At 40.8% G+C, this 17,943-nt stretch overlaps 1 protein-coding gene across 7 annotated transcripts in view; it reads right to left on the reverse strand.

The window, feature by feature from the left end:
* INO80 (INO80 complex subunit) overlaps positions 1 to 17,943 on the reverse strand; it is a 146,958-nt gene that overhangs the window by 48,893 nt on the left and 80,122 nt on the right. For all 7 annotated transcript variants that reach the window (XR_002830330.1, XM_023757479.1, XM_023757481.1 and 4 more), the window contains 2 exons: positions 7,135 to 7,275; positions 2,374 to 2,599 (listed from right to left, as the gene is read on the reverse strand). Coding sequence is in view for 6 of the 7 variants with exons in the window: in XM_023757479.1 (XP_023613247.1) it covers positions 2,374 to 2,599; positions 7,135 to 7,275 (367 nt within the window). In the remaining variant the exon portion in view is untranslated. The remainder of the gene's footprint in view (positions 1 to 2,373; positions 2,600 to 7,134; positions 7,276 to 17,943) is intronic.

Genomic DNA, 17,943 nt, shown 5'->3' on the forward strand with positions numbered 1-17,943 from the left:
TTTTTTGTGTAGGGGGCGGGGTGGGGGGGGTGTGTGGAAGTGGACAGACTGGATTTCTTTGGACTGCCCTGAAGGAAAAGGCCTAAGAAGAAAGAGACTTCTGTAAGTCTTAAAACACTTAAATAATGAACAGTATTTGTTTTTCTGATGAACATGATAGATAGAGGTAGTCAGCCTCTAGTAATTGTCCTTATAAAGATATGCAGGAAAATTGGTTTCTTTGTATACACTGGTGTCTTCTGGGCCTGGCGTCCTTTACACAATTTTTTCGTTTTCGTTTTGTTTTGTTAATCTTCACTTTCCATTGATTTTTTTTTTGGGGGGGGGGGGGAAGATGGAGAGAGAAAGGGGGAGGGAGAAAGACAGAGAGAAACATCGATTTGAGAGACACATCAATTGGTTGCCTCCCGATCATGCCTCAACTCGGGTAGGGATTGAACCTGCAACCCAGGTATGTGCCCTTGACCAGAATAGAACCCATGACCCTTCAGTGAGCAGGCTGACGCTCTAACCATTGAGTAACTCAGGCCAGGGCGGTTACCCAATTTTTTAAGAGCTACCAAAGTTGCACTGGGCTAGAGTACGGCCTATTACTAAGCAGGGCGTAGAGCCAAGAACACAATTTCCTAGAAATTAGGCTGATTTTGCCAAGTCAAACCTGTGCCCAGCCCCTTCTTTAAAACAGGAGCTCAAGAAAAATGTTGAAATGAGCAGACTTACTTTCTTGCAATCTTTCCTACAATTCTGTCTTATATTCCTATAGTCTTATAATATTTTCACTTTGATACAGGTTCTTACTGACCACAGTGTAAGATCCTGCTCAGAGACAAAATGAATGTGTCTCATGGCAGTAAAATCAGGGTAACATTAAATAGTATCTCCTTTTACCAAGGGGAGGAGACTAGACTTTTGAAGGGATTGTAAATCCTTCTTCCAGTGAACATGGAGACACATTCAATGTGTGAAATCCAGGAGATTTTGGTTAGTTTCTCAAGGACCATAATGGAACCAACCCTTCCTAGGAAAATAGAAAATGTAAAAGTACAGAGAAAAGAGATAAACTATAGGTTTCCAGTGGCTCCCTCCCCTGCTGCCCTGCCCCAGCCAGTCTACAGAGCACAATAGGGTCAGTGAGGAGCTGGTTGGTTCTCACAGTAAACAGCCAGTGAGGCTGGTGCTTTTTATCGATGCGAAAAGAACTCAGACACTTCCTGCTATTTAAACAAGGTCCATTTTTCTTTCAAAGAACAGGAAAAGCCACAAGAGATTCCCACAGCGCCAGCAATAAGTCTTCTACTCCTGTACTGGGAACTAAGCAGCCAGAATGGAGACAGGAGAAAGAAGAAATATGGTGTTGTCTTGCTTCTTTCAATACCTGTGTTCATCTTCTGCCTGGGATTCTGTGGTTTTCATACCTGCTGGATTCTATCCCTCTATTCCCATCAGTATTCAAGCATTCTTTATACTTGGGGTTTCCCTCATTTTACAACAATATACCTACATGTTCTAAGCCAGTTATGAGGCCATTTACAATACTGTTCTCATATACCCAACCTACAAGAGCAGGTTGACCCGAAGTCTTTTGACATTTGACAAAGTTAACATTAAAATGGAAAAACCAGGTCTTAAACCCTGATCCAGTTATCTCTTAGAAATAGCAGATTCTTTCTTTTGAATGCTTAGCTCTAGTTTACTTCCGCTATATGCCAATAAGATGAATACAATAAAAATATCAGAGAGTGTGGACAACCAAAACTAACACAATAGCTCTAAGCTACTGCTTCAGTTTGCCTGCAGGTGTAAGCAAAGAACATGAGCCCATGACCCCTGTACTCAATTTCCTTAAAAGTAGTCTCACTAAAGCAAAGATGAAAACCTCGTTTCCTTCCAACCCATGACCACGACCCTGGGAAGACTGGGAATCTGCTAGCATTTTGACACAAAACACACTGTTTTACTTCTGGTTATCACTCAGATCTCCAGTGTTTCACGCAGGACACTGTTTATGCTACTTGAACTAGGCTTTCTGTGAGTGACGACATTCTCCTTCATCCCCGTGGCAATGGCACAAGACAACCATACTCACTTGACTGAAGCCTTTCTACCAAGTATATTTCTACCTCCTCCCCTTTTGTAAGAGTAGCGTTCACAGCTATAAGCTTATCAAAGGAGAGTAAGCACAAATCTAAAACACATTTCTCTCTACTCAAGTCACAAATTATTTAAATATACTTACCAATAAGTTACTAAGGGCAGAAGAAACAGAAACCCAAAACTTTGAATTCCAAATATCTGAAACCACCACATGGAGCATCTCCCTGGTTTTGTCCTTGCCAAAGCTGTTAACATATTTCAAGCAAACAGAGGACTCACCTGGAATCCTGATGAAAGACCAGCCATTCTGAGGCCTGATGCTCCACAGTCCTCCAGCTGGCTCTGGGAAGAACTGGGACCGTTGATTTAGCCAGTCTGCTGCCAGTTCAGGGGCCCCATTCAACAAACACTGCTTGGCTGCCAGACTCCCTCCTTCCTTCAGCACTCGCCGCTCATACTCTGCACTTCGGTCATTGCAGTAAGAATCCAATGGCACTGCGGTGACCTACAGTCAGAGTCAAATGAGATGGTTCTTTCACATTTTCCACACCCACTAAGCCCTTTGGGAACCTCAACTTTGAAATCAACTAATTCTTGGGCTATGTGTTTTACCTTCCCTGTTCTAACAAACTAAACGTTCCTTAATAATGACTTAATGAGCCTTCCCAGGTAAAAGGTCAACCTCTTATAACATGAACCTACAACAAAACTAAAGATCCAAAGAGTGTTGGAGTTCGTGGATAAACTGGGATACCAGGTCAGGAATAATTCTATCATTCATATATATATATGATGGCTTTGCAACTCCCTTCACTGCTGGATGCTGCTTTGGCAAAGTTCTATTTGCCAAATAGACTTAGAAAGTATGATTTAAGTAGAAATGGACTTGTTGCCCCCTATTAGACCTCGTGAGTTTGCTGCTTATGTATTCACAACATGACATTCTACGATTCTGTGTATATATTGACCCAGGGCTCCTGCCAAAGAAGCTTATCGAAACATTTCACTAAGAACTGTTTTTAACAAGTACCCCAACATCTTAGGCTGAGCCTTGAAAATACTGCCACGGGGTATATAAACAGTCAGCTAGCTTACTATGGAGCTGCAGGTGTCTCTGCTGAGGACTAGAGAATACCAAAACCAGAGAAAGAGCATCATTTACCAAAAACCACAGAATATGCTCGCGATGAAGCTGACCTGAGTTTGCTAGGGTGCAGTGCCATCTATGGTCCAGATGCAAAACTACAGAGGGTCACAGCAAGCTGAGCCCCTAGAGCTCCAAAATGCAGACAGGCTCATACAGAAATTGGCTTATTCAGGTAGCACTAAGAGAAGGTTTTGATCATCTCATATAACATTTATCCTCTCCACAGTTTATTTCCAAGTTATATTTTTCCCACTGAAAGTTGAGCATAGGCAAATAAATACTGAAATACAAAGCAGGTGGAAAAAAATTGGGTGTTTCCCTGCTATGGTTTGTCCTGACAGTGGCCCAGCAGATAATGGATCAGAGCCGACATCTACCCTCTGAGTCCCAGAACCTCACAATCAATATCTGCTAATTCCATAAAAATAGCTAAGAAAGCAGTGGTTTGGACTACAGAAGTATGACCAGTTCTATATATCTCAAATAGCATGCATACTCTTGGATGAGTAAAACAGCCTATGAGAGACTCATACTGGCCAATTTACACTCAAAGATAACTGCTTTGGGTTGTTTTGTTGTTTATTTTGTAGATCAGCAGAACTTATATAAAAGACTTTGAGCCCACAGTCTCAAAATGAAAAATCAAAAGCTAGAAACTTAGCCTGAAGGAACACGGTCCACAGTGACACAGGGGAAAACGTTTTCCCTGCCTGGGACTCAGTACTAGGCAGTCTTAATAGTTTAAAAACAAACCAACTTTTTTCAGTTATAAACTTTCACCCATTTCCCAACTTTCATTTTGCTGATATCCTTCCAAGTCTCCTTCCAAGTCCAGGATTGAAACTGGGAGGTTTGCAAGGCACAGTTCTTAGTGAAATATTTTTTAATGTTTTGATAAGCTTCTTTGGCAGGAGCCCTGGATCAAGATATATGCAGAATCATAGAATGTCATGTTGTGAATACGTAAGCAGCAAACTCATGAGGTTCAAGGGGGGCAAACAAGTCCATTTCTACTTAAATCCTGCTTTCTAAGTCAGCTCTGTCCTAGATAGACAGCCTTGACCCACGTGGTCTTCCTGATGGTTCAGAAACGGGGCAATGAAGCATGACATACTATTTTCCCCTTCCCACAAATGGAAATGCATACTCCTTTCAGTACCACATAAGCTAACCTGTTTCTTGCTTCATTAACTTCCTAAACTAAAGTATCTCAGGGGCTGCCTCCTCAAGCATTCAACGCGTCCTTCCTGAGGACACGTATATTCCTGCTCTAGCTCTAGGAAGCGTGACCGCTCCAAGCGCTACAATTTTTTAATAAGATGAATTTCCAGGTCTAGTTTATGACCCCTGCAGAATTATGTTCTGGGCTAATGAGAAAACAGCTCCTATAATTCCTTCCTTAATGGCACAGTTCTTCCTGAACTGACCCTAGTTTTCATAGCATGTGCCAGGAAAATTTGTCTTAATTCAAGGCCAAGGTTGAGGATTCAAAGGAAGTCAGTTTCTCTCCATCACAGATGGGTGAGAAATAAATATAATTAAGACATTGCATGAAATGTTGCCTTATACTCCAGGCCTGATCTCAAAGGTAAGAATGTGTGTATGTGTATATAAAATACCCAGACATGTTTAAAGCTCTTTTTCCTGTCCTCATAACCATCATGTAAGTACTCCCATTTTCAGGAGGGGCTGAGTAGGATGCTGGAAAGGAGCCCTTTCGTCCAATGATAAAAGCTTTCTCCTATTCTAACTGCTTCCACATCTTTATACACTATGGCAGTCTTCAAGCTACTTTTTATTGTTTTTTATGGAAACAGCAGCACAATGCATGACAGTTTAGACCAGCAGTTGCCAACCGGTGGTCCGCGGACCACTGGTGGTCCGCGAGGTCTGAAAGGTTGGCAACCTTGGTTTAGACTTCTACCTCCTCCGAAAACAATACTCTGAAGTACAGTTGGGGTGCATATGTGTGACTATGTTCAGAAAATAGAGTTGTTCTTCAGAGTGGTTGACTATAGACCTTGGAATGGTAAAAACAAAGAATTTTTATGTCCATAAATGCAATTATAGTTCAAGGCAGTTCACTTTTTATTGGCTCCATAAAATACTGGGAATATGAAAAGTAAAAATATCTTGACATACGGCTCTCAAAAATCTGTACTTCCTCTTATCAGGCCTCGCGGTATACACATCATATTAGGAGAGTGAGACGGAAACAAACCACACAACCATGAAGCCTGAAGGCTGCTTTCTATGGAAGCACTTGGCTTTAGATGTTTCCTAAAAAAAGTGCATTTCTCTGTATCAACTGGATAATCAATGTAAATCAAATGAAGAGGACAGCAGCAAGGGAATCAAATTCATGTAACACAGGACCAGCAGAAAGAAATCTAGGCAGGCAGGAGTCCATGGGACTCAATAATATCATCTCATTTCCAGTCATCATCTTTCTTTGGACCCTTTGCCGGATTCTGATCTTTGATAACTTAATAAAGATGCAAGCTGATATAAATGATGGTGGGAAAAATCACTAAGGAAGAATCAAAAGACTCCCTTCTCTGAATAGAACTGTGAAAAAGTAAACTTGCTAGGATGAGTGGAGGAAACAAGAAAAAAGCACACAGAAGGGTAAGAAATGTCAGCCTCTTAAAGAGTCTCCTGGTTATGAAAATTGCCCCTTAAAGCAAAAGAAAACAAGACAGAAAGACAGAAACTTGATCTTTGCTCAAACCAAAGTCTAGTCACATCTCTACTCTGCTTCTCTTCCCTTCATATCCTTCTTTGAGGTTGTATCTGGCATTGATCAATAAGGACAGAAAGAGAGAAGGTGTAAGCAAAGTAAACCACCACAGTATGCCAAGGGGGCAGCCTTTGCAGCAATGCTGTCAACAATCACCGGAGTGCCCTGTTTTAGTAAACAGGTGATAGGAAGAATCCAACAGTGCTCAAAGTTAAAACTGCAACATAAACCCCCAGTCTATAAATAAGACCATGACTGCTGAATGGCAAATACTGCACAACAGTCACTTTTCAGAAGGAACATACTTGTGAACCACAGTGCAGGCAGGACTGCTGAGGAAAGTGAGAACACCAGACTAAGAAGTTTCTTGAAGCCAGAGTGTTATGTTTCCTTTTGTTATTTGGAGACTGCGCTGAGGCGATAAGGCCAGATCAAATCTCCCTGCCAATCTGGCCCCCTCCTCTGAAAAACCCTCAAAAACCTCAATGCAGGTGACAAATGGCTCCCTCTTCTTTTCAAATATTCCACTGTCCCTGACCTGTTGTCAAATATCACAATTGTTGTTGGGTGATAATCTACCTGACAGATGGCTTGCTGCCATGGTAGATTAGAGCCCCTGACTAAATGAGAGGAACTACAGAGGAGAGACAAGGTCAGGGGGAAAAAACCACAACTATCTACCATTCAACTATTCTTATTAAATTTTTAATTTTTTAATCCTCACCCGAGGATATGCCTTTACTGATTTTAGAGAGAGACGGACAGGTGAGGGAGGGGAGGAAGGAGGGAGGGAGGAGCAACAATGGGTTGCCTCCCTCATGTGCCCCGACAGGGGGTTCAAACCCATAACCTGGTATATGCCCTGACTGGGAAGCAAACCCATGACTTCTGGGGCAGAGGAGGCTGCCTCCAACCAACTAAGCCACACCGGCCAGGGTCAATACAATTCTTAAACTAACCCAGTTCAAGGTGAGAAGTGCTGTCTAGGGAAAGCCAAGACTGTGGTGAGGATGCTTTTTCTAAATACTAAGAATCTGTATGTTTCTCAAGATCCAAATAGCTTAAAACAGTCGTTTAAGATATGGATGCCTTGAAAATTTGTTTATTTCTTCCAATACCATCTACTTTGTCTCTTCCCTTTTGTGGCACTTACTCGTGGACTGGCCACACACAAAAAAGATGGTAGCTCAGTGAGCAGGCAGCAACGAAGCGAGGAGGTAGCTGATCTCCGCTGATGGATGACCTGGTCTGAGTAGCCACTCACTGCTTTACAGTGGCTGCTGAAAACCAGAGACTACAAAACAAAAAGTCAAATTAGTGCCATTGATAATTATGGTTAATGTAATCAAAACTGGGGAAAATATCACAAGTTAAACATCTGATTTAAAGGCATTCTTACTAGTATATATTATTAATTCTAATAAACAAACACTACTTAGAACCAAAAGTATAATATAGACAAAATCCATACTAATTTCAAAATGTGGTTTTATTAAAGTACCTAAGCATCATTTCTAATTCTACCTTTTTCTGGAAAAGATGCTGTTAATTATAAATGGTGATACAAAACCTTCATTAGAGAAAACACTATGTAATGTATGTGCAGGGACGTTTGGTTCATTTGTTATACCATGGATGCAAACTCATGTCTTTTTTTTTTAATATGTTTTTATTTATTTTAGAGTGACAGAGGAAGGGGGAGGGAGAGAAACATCAATGAGAGAAACATCAATTGGCTGCCTCTTGCACAACCCCTACTGGGGATTGAGCCCGCAACCCGGGCATGCGCCCTGATCAGGAATCAAACCGGCAACTGCTCAGAGCATAGGGCAACAATCAAACTGAGCAACATCGGCCAGGGTGCAACCTCATGTCTTGAGTTAAAAACAATGACAACCAACAAAATTTCCTTCTAAATTTTTCTTTAAGGCAAATCTGCTTAGCATCACATGTGTGTACTAACATAGTGCAGTGTAATTCTAGTGAGGTTAGCTATTTTATTTATGCAGTGACATCAATACAAGTGGTCAGGAAGAAGAAACAGTATCTCTTTAGTTCCTCTACCTATTATTTAAAAAATATAAATTCTTCATTTAGATTATTGTATCAAAAGTACATTTTCTTTTTAGTTTCTTTTATTGTTAATCCTCACTGGAGTATAGATATTTCCCCCCTTCCTCATTGATTCTTTTGAGAGTGGAACGAAAAGGGGAAGGGGAGGAAAAAATATCCATGTGCGAGAAATACACTGATTGGTTGCTTCCTGCATGTGCCCCAACTAGGCCTGGGGATCAAACCTGCAACCCAGGTACATGTCCTTGACTGGAAATCGAATCTGAAACCCTTCAGTGCTCAGGCTGATGCTCTAACCACTGAGTGATGCCAGGCAGGGCAAAAATACATTTTCAGAGACTCCACAGCTCATGTTAAAGCTTCAGTTTACAGCCATTCATATAAAGTATGGAATTTGTCAGTGAGATTACATTATTCTATTTTTTAAAACATATTTTTATTGATTTCAGAGAGGAAGGGAGAGGGAGAGGGAGATAGAAACAACGATGAGAGAGTACCACTGATTGGCTGCCTCCTGCATGCCCCGCACTGGGGATCGAGCCCACAACCTAGGCATGTGCCCTTGACCGGAATCGAACCTGGGACCCTTCAGTCCGCAGGCCGACACTCTATCCACTAAGCCAAACCAGCGAGGGCTACATTGTTTTATATAACAGATGCAGTTCTTTCTTCAGTGTTAGACATTTATTGTTGGATCCTCATTTTTTATTACTTCTGTTTTACTGGCTTCTTAAATAAGGCAGGTTGATAACTTAAGTAACTGTATAGATGAAGACAATACACAACGTAGTCAAATTTATACATTGCTGTAAAGTCAAGAAAAAACAAACAAACTGCTAGATGAAAAGTTACCAACATCCTCTGCAGAACAATAGCTATAGTTCCAGTACCAAAAACTTCCAGTACCATATCTTCAAGGTGTCTTTATTCAATACATATCTTCTCCCAAAGTAAATGGGTTCTTTAGGATCACAGTTTGAGAGAAGTCACCTCAAGTTGTCTAGTAGGACATGTGTATCATAATCAGTTTCCATGAAACAATTAACATCTAAATAATGGTCATGAACAAAATAAAAGGCTTTAACTGTCTCCAGAACAGGTGGGCCAGCTTCGGTGGTTTCTAATCACACCATAGGAAGTCTTTACAATGCTTTATTACAATAGTGGGTCCATGTAGTTTTGCTCAGCCAGTGGTTGAGCATCGACCTATGCACCAGAAGGTTGTACAGTTCGATTCCCAGTCAGGGCACATGCCCCGATTGTGGGCTCAATCCCTGGTGTGGGGCATGCAGGGGGCAGCCAATCAATTATTCTCTCTCATCATTGTTTCCTTCTCCCTCTCCCTTCCTCTTTGAAATCAATTAAAAAAAAACACCTAAAAAAAATACAAGACACAAAAAACCACACCACCACCAAAATAATGGTGGGTTCATGTAGTTTTGATGTGCTTGACCTTTTTCTCTAGATATTGAGGTCCCTGTTATTACCCACAAAAGAATTTGAAGCTTCTGATAGTTTTTTGTTGTTGTTAATCCTCACCCGAGGATATTTTTTTCCATTGCCTTTCAGAGAGAGTGAGAAGGAGGGAGGGAGGGGGAGATAGATAGCCAGGTATGTGCCCTGACTGGGATTTGAACCCACAACATTTTGGTGTAGGGATGATGCTCCAACCAACTGAGACACCCAGCCAGGGCTTACCTAAAGACTTTGAATTCTTTACTAACTTCTAAAGAAAAATAAACAATGTCTCTGTTAGGGATTTCTTAGTCACTCTCATTTTAAGTATTCTCAAATGGCAAAAACCAACAGAACCCTATTTTTATTTCACTCCTAGCTTATATAAGTAAAAGATGAAAGGATAGCCCTAGCTGGTTTGGCTCAGTGGATAGAGGATCTATCGTCCTGCGGACTGAAGGGTCCCAGGTTCGATTCCGGTCAAGTTCACATGCCTGGGTTGCAGGCTCGATCCCCAGTAGGGGGTGTGCAGGAGGCAACCAACCAATGATTCTCATCTTTAATGTTTCTCGCTCTCCCTCTCCCTTCATCTTTGAAATCAATAAAAAATATATTTTAAAAAATCCTTAAAATAAAAAAAAATGAAAGGATAAATATTTCCTTCAATTATTTTCTCTTCAACATTATAGTTATTAATAAGAAAGGGATACAAATTTCACGGTAGAAAGTCCTTTTAACACAATATGTCATTTGTCATAAAGTTCTGGAAAAAGTCCAACAATTCTATTTCCAGAGATGGTCATTCTCAAATTAGGACATGTTCACTTATCTTATAGGAGCTAGGTTAAAATGATAGTCTCATCCTAGCTGGTTTGGCTCAGTGGATAGAGCATCAGCCTGAGGACTGAAGGGTCCCGGGTTCGATTCTGGTAAAGGGCACATGCCAGGGTTGTGGGCTCGATCCCCAGTAGGGGGCGTGCAGGAGGTAGCTGATCAATGATTCTCTCTCACCATTGATGTTTCTATCTCTCCCTCTCCCTTCCTCTCTGAAATCAATAAAAATATATTTAAAAAAAAAGATGGTAGTCTCATTGGAAGTCACTAAGTCAAGGTGATTTATAAACTTCTGATTCCTGATTAAAAAAAAAAAATTCACAGGTCAAAATGTTCAACATATACAGCCTTAGCTTTAGAGAAACCCTGACTGCTGCTGCCCTATTTTACTCAATCTATACTTTTCTAGATTATATTCTTTTAACATTGATTCTACTCAACCTTCCTTAGTACAGCGAGTCCGTTAATGGTACCACACTATCCACAGTCTCTTCACATAAATGACATGAACTGCTAGACACAGAAAAATTCAACATGTAACAAAGAAGAACAAAAAGGACACCTTAAACGCCACTGTGTAGGAAGCTTAAGGGGATAGGACAGAAATGAAGGGTCATTATTTCTTTAGTCTATTTTGGCCTAAAACAAATTAGAAAAAAAGAAACAGAATGTCACACTATAAGAGATGTAACTTGGTTATAATGTGTCCTAGGTTTTGCTATTCTGTTGTCCCTTCCTCATGTTTTTGAATGTCTCATTACATTGTTGACAATGGCAGCTGTATGCATCTTGCTGCCAGCAGTGAAATCAGGCTTTTGTAATTCTTTTGGCCCCATGTAAAAGTCAAGTGAAAATAAGTAGGGCAGAATGATAGAAAACACAGACGTTTTCCCCTCAGATACAGACGTACCCATTTATACATAAAAAATAAAAATATATGTATATTGATTTCAGAGAGGAAGGGAGAGGGAGAAATAGAAACATCAATGATGAGAAACATTGATGGGCTGCTTCCTGCAACTCCCCACCCCCACCCCCAATGGGGATCGAGTCCGCAACACAGCATGTGCCCTGAGCCGGAATCGAACTGTGACCTCCTGGTTCATAGATCGACACTCAACCACTAAGCCATGCAAGCTGGGCCCATTTATACATTTTTTTTTTAATATATTTTATTGATTTTTCACAGAGAGGAAGGGAGAGAGATAGAAACATTGATCGGTTGCCTCCCGCACATGCCCCGACCGGGATTGAACTCGAAACCTGGGTATGTTCCCTGACCAGGAATCCAGGTACATGCCCTTGACCGGAATCGAACCCGGGACCTCTCAGTCTGCAGGCTGACGCTCTATCCACTGAGCCAAACCGGTTTTGGCCATTTATACATTTTTAAAATTGATATTTAGAGAGCAGAAGGGAGAGAGAAATATTGATGTGAGAGAGAAACATTGATCGGTTGCCTCCCACACATGCCCCGACCGGGATTGAACTCGAAACCCGGGTATGTTCCCTGACCAGGAATCAAACCTTTCAGTGTATGGGAAGATGTTCCAACTGAGCCACATTGGCCAGAGCTAGACTTACCCATTTAAAAAGGGTTCATACTTTGCTCTCCATGTCTTATTTAAATTTAAAAGCATGCTTATGTTAACATTAGTTCTTCGTTACTTAGAAACTGATTTTTTTGTTCTTAAATAACATCAAATTTAGATATAGAGAAAAGGTCTCACTTTATTTTTTAATGAAATTTTTTTTTTTTATTTCAGAGAGGTAGGGGGAGAGAGAGAGAAAGAGATAGAAACATCACTGATGAGAGAGAATCATTGATCAGCTGCCTCCTACACACCCTTTATTGGAGATTGAGCCCGCATCCGGGGCATGTGCCCTGACTGGGAATCAAACTGTGACCTAATGGTTCACAGGTCGATGCTCAACCACTGTGTCATACTGGTTGGGCAAAAGGTCTCATTTTAAGTGAAAGGGCATAATGTTTATAAATCAACTGCTAGACTACATGGATTCTATTTTCAGAGATATTCTAAACAAAAAAGGGGAAAGTAAAATAGAGACAAAGCCTGAACACAATGTCTTCCCAGGGCTTTCTACAAGAGGTGTTGGCAGCTCTCACAATCTAAGGAAATGATAGACAGACAGATAGATAGACAGATAGATAGACAGACACTGTAGTTGCAAATTAACATTTAGCGAGAAAGTTTTTTTTAAAATATATTTTTATTGATTTCAGAAAGGAAGGGAGAGGAAGAGAGAGATAGAAACATCAATGATGAGAGGGAATCACTGATTGGCTGCCTCCTGCACGTTGGACCGAGCCAGCAACCCAGGCATGTGCCCTTGACTGGAATCAAACCCGGGACCCTTCAGTCCGCAGGCCGACGCTCCATCCACTGAGCCAAACCAGCTGGGAGCGAGGAAGTTTTTGAAAACTTCCTGTTTGGGGGATTCTTCATCAAGAGTCAAAGCTCTCTAAGCATTTAATAGAGAACAGTGTTTAAAACTTAAACACACACCACTCTTTAAAAAATATCATGTTTAGATCCTTTTGTATATTTTAAATTCCAAAATCTGAAATGCTCCCAATTTCATGAGGTAGTTGGCTTACTACAGATGGAGCGTTTATAAGCTTTCAATACATATGATGCCTAATTACCATGAAAACAGTTTCACTGAGACTGAGACAGGAGATGGAATCAATGCTGGTACTCTGTTCCTGACAATCATTCTTAATGTAACATTTAACTGGTTATAGTATAAAATCTGTTTTTCCTCCCCAAAAGATGGCTAAATGGTATATTTCCTACAGATTCTGGTTTTTGTCTTTATTCTTCTAAAAACAATATTAAAAATAAAAAAGATTCATATGTGTGAGACTTGCATTCTTTTTTTTTTTAGACTTGCATTCTTTAATCCCTGCAAAACCATACAACAAAGGAGTTCTGGCTAAAGCCCACAGTGGCAAGGGAAGTATGTGATAATAAATCTATGAAAGTTTTTAACTAAATACTATTTCTTCCTGAAATTCTCACCAGCAAAGTAGGGTGGAGCACAATGAAATTAATTAGAACATAGCATAACAAAAGAAGAAAATATCAGATAAGCATTCATGTCAAGAAAGAGATTTTTAAAAGGCCCCAAACTTTGTTCAAAACAACAGTGTCATCTGTTATTCCCTTGATGTTTATGTATTATCCCAAAGGCAATATTATGAGGATGGTACTTGAACTCTGTAACACTGAATTCAAATTTCATATTCACTGTCAGGTGAGAACAAGGGTATACTGGAGGGAAAAAAGGAGGTTCTCACTGTCCAGATTCATTACATTCATGCAGGGTCGGGGTGGGGGTAAAGGGAGAGGAAGACGTTAGGATTGGGTTAGAATGATGAATATGATCTCAAGTAGTATGTGATCTGAGATAGCTTACCAAGAATAAGATGACAACATGTAGCTAAGTCAACACTCATTATCTGTCCTCAGAAGAATAAGAACAAAGCCTTCACCTCAGTTCTGATGATAGAAAGCTGTATTTAGAAGATAGGCTACTGGAACAATACCTACTACTGTTTATAAAAGAAATGAAGGCATAAAAGGAAACAGAATGAAGGATTCTCGGCCTTAAGAGGATAAAGCTGGCTATGTGAAAACTGATTCAAAGCTAATTTGGTAGCTACAAGAAATTTTATTTTATTTTTTAAAAATATATTTTATTGATTTTTTACAGAGGAAGGGAGAGGGATAGAGAGTTAGAAACATCGATGAGAGAAACATCAATCAGCTGCCTCCTGCACGCCCCCTACTGGGGATGTGCCCGCAACCCAGGTACATGCCCTTGACCAGAATCGAACTCGGGACCCTTCAGTCCGCAGGCCGACGCTCTATCCACTGAGCCAAACCGGTCAGGGTACAAAGGAATTTTAATTCAAAATTATTATTTGAATAGTGCAAGAGAAAGATTCCTGACACACACTTCTGATTTTAGCATTTCCCCCCTCTTTCTTTTCTCAGGTCTGTCTGTTTGAGAATAACACCAACCTTTACTTTTAAGACTGATCTTGAGCACTGAATCTAGATTCAACTCAAATGTTCTTTCATCAAACTTTGAAACGTAATTTGTGTTTACTTAAATATTAAAAAAAGGCTACTCTACTTCCTAGTACCACAAAAGAAAAGCAAATCAGAGTTGGAGAAACAGCATCTCTTCAGCATTATGTTTATGAATAATAAAATTTATATAATCAGTTACCAATTATGTAAATTGGCAAATCAAAATGAAATGAAAGATACAGAATAGAACATAGCTTGCAAGGAAAAGTTTTGCTCACATGAGGTTAGTTAGGTCTTAAGAGCAATGAATTCCTGTTGGAGATGAAAGCCAGATATTATACTGTATATAATATAAATACAGTTGACATTTGCTATGGCTAATAAAACTATAGACAAATGAATGACCTGGAGAGCAGGGAGAGATACCAACATCTTCTCCAGTTTAAGAACTTTCATGGTATCACAGTCAGAACCTATCTATAGCCTAAGACAAAATCTCAGAACAGTGAATACCAAAACAAACTTTATAATGAAGTAACCAATATAAAGGCATCAGCCCAGCAGTAAAAGTCTATGGTTCTTTTGAGATGTTCACAATTTTTTGGATACCCCTTTCTTCAAAAGGTGGAATGTAATTCCCCTCCCCTTGGGTGTGATTTAGATGTAATGTCTTCCAAAACTAGCTCATAAGGCACTGTGGCTCCTTCTTACTCTTTTTCTCTTGAGTCATTCACTCTGTGGGAAGCCAGCTGCCATGCCATGAGGACATTCAAGCAGCCTCAAGGAAGAGTTGATACAGCAAGGAACTGAGGCCTCCAGCCAACAGCCAACACCAACTTGCCAGGCATGAAAGTGAGCTACCTTGGAAGCAGATGCTATGGCTCTAGTCAATCTTTCAGGTAACTGTAACCCTAGCTCAGTGGTCGGCAAACCGCGGCTCTCGAGCCACATGCGGCTCTTTGGCCCCTTGAGTGTGGCTCTTCCACAAAATACCACGTGCGGGCGCACACGTACAGTGCGAATGAAACTTCGTGGCCCATGCGCAGAAGTCGGTTTTCGGCCTGGGCGAAACAAGTATACAAGACGAGTGTGGATGGGAGAGTTGGAAGGGGTCGACCTCAGCGAACGTACCTCAATCAGATTGAGGGCGTTTTTAGCAAAGGCCAGTTTAGGAGTACCCTAATTAAGTTAATAACAATGTACCTACCTATATAGTTTAAGTTTAAAAAATTTGGCTCTCATAAGAAATTTCAATCGTTGTACTGTTGATATTTGGCTCTGAGTTTGCCGACCACTGCCCTAGCTGTTATTTTGACTTCCTAAGAGCCAGAACCACCTACCTGAGCTGCTCCCAAGTTCCTGACCAAAGAAACTGTGAGATATTAAATGTTTATTGTTTTAAACTGCTAGGTTTTGAGGCAATCTGTTATGTAGGTATCCTATATAACAGTGACGGCGAACCTATGACACGCGTGTCAGAGGTGACACGTGAACTCATTTTTTTGGTTGATTTTTCTTTGTTAAATGGCATTTAAATATATAAAATAAATATCAAAAATATAAGTCTTTGTTTTACTATGGTTGCAAATATCAAAAAATTTCTATATGTGACACGGCACCAGAGTTAAGTTAGGGTTTTTCAAAATGCTGACACGCCGAGCTCAAAAGGTTCGCCATCACTGCTATATAATAACAGAGAAACATGTAAATTGACCATCCCTCTGCTACGCACACCAGCCAATCAGGAGTGAGTATGCAAATTAACCCAACAAAAATGGCAGGTTAATTTGCATACACAGGCGAGGGGCGGAGAGCAGAGCAGGAAAGCCGGCAGAGAGTGGAGCGGCCTGGACCAGAGGGCCGGAACAAAAGCATGGATGGAGTGTTTGTGTGAACTAATATAAATTCAAAGTATTCAAAGTAAACATCATTACATAAAAGGGTACGGTCTTTTTTTTTTTTTTTTAGTTTTATTCATTTCAAATGGGCCGAATCTGGCCCGCGGGCCGTAGTTTGCCCACGGCTGTCCTAGACACTAGAGCAGCGGTTCTCAACCTGTGGGTCGCAACCCTTTTGGGGGTCGAATGACCCTTTTACAGGGGTCGCCTAAGACCATCGGAAAACACATATATAATTACATATTGTTTTTATGATTAATCACTATGCTTTCATTATGTTCAATTTGTAACAATGAAATTGGGGGTCACCACAACATGAGAAACTGTATTAAAGGGTTGCGGCATTAGGAAGGTTGAGAACCACTGCACTAGAGCAAAGTGAGCCTGGAGTAAGTTACTGTTGTGGTGGGGGATGGAGGGAAAGCAAAGGTGAGAGACATAAGTAAAATCAGAGTGTGTAGGAAAAATTAAAGGGAAGATATCCTAAAACTTCCAGGAAATCTCCACCAATGAAGCAAAGGAAAAAAAAATGCCTCTGTGAGTAACACATCAAACCCCCAGTGCACAAATCTTCGTGCACCGGGCCCCTAGGCTATATAATAAAAGCCTAAGCAACCGTTAGGGCAGAACGACCGGTCACTATGATGCACACTGACCACCAGGGGGCAGACGCTCAACGCAGGAGCTGCCCCCTGGTGGTCAGTGCGCTCCCATAGGGGGAGCACCGCTCAGCCAGAAGCCAGGTTCACGGCTGGCGAGCACAGCGGCAGTGGTGGGAGTCTCTCCCTCCTCCGCAGCAAGGCTAAGGAGCAGCGAGCCGAGCGGTAAGGAGCCAGCAGGCAGGCGGTAAGGCGCGAGAGGTCCCAAACTGCGAGAGGGCGCAGGCCGGGCTGAGGGACCCCTTCCCCCCAGTGCACGAATTTCATGCATTGGGCCTCTAGTAGAAATATAAGAGTTAATATCTACAATTGACCTTTTTTACAATTACTCTTGAGATTTCTATACATTAACTACTTCTACTAGTATTCCTCAGTGTCAAGAAGTACATTTAGTTCTCAGCTCAAATGCAGAACAAAAATAACTGATGTACAAAAATAAAAAGAAATCAATAAATGATTAAACAAGTTACCAATACTACCCATGTTTCCCAACCCATAAGAAAAAGTTAGAATTCTTCACAAAATTCTATTTTAAATACTGAGAAAGATTATACTTTTTTAAAAAAATCCTCTCTTGAAGATATGTTTTTATTGGTTTTAGAGGGAGAGGAAGTGGGGGAGAGAGAAACATTGACGTGACAGAGAAACATGGATCAGTTACCTCCCGTATGCTCCTCGACTGGGGATAGAACTCACAACCTACGTAAGTGCCCTGACCAGTAATTGAACCCTTTTTGGTTTATAGGATGATGCTCCAACCGAGTCACTCGGCGAGGCCAAGACTAAACTTTTACTTTTAGGCTGAAGGACATTCCCTGAGATAAGAATACACACCAAGTTCCAAAGAGAAAAGCAACAATAATACAATGCACCAACACTCACTAGGTCCTTCAACCATCATTTATTTCACCTTCTAAGTGCAAGATGCCTAAAATAACCAGATCACAAAGAGAAGAGCGACTATATAAAATGCCCAAATATC

This window comes from Myotis lucifugus, unplaced genomic scaffold, assembly GCF_000147115.1.
Source record: "Myotis lucifugus unplaced genomic scaffold, Myoluc2.0 scaffold_109, whole genome shotgun sequence".
NCBI lineage: Eukaryota > Metazoa > Chordata > Mammalia > Chiroptera > Vespertilionidae > Myotis > Myotis lucifugus.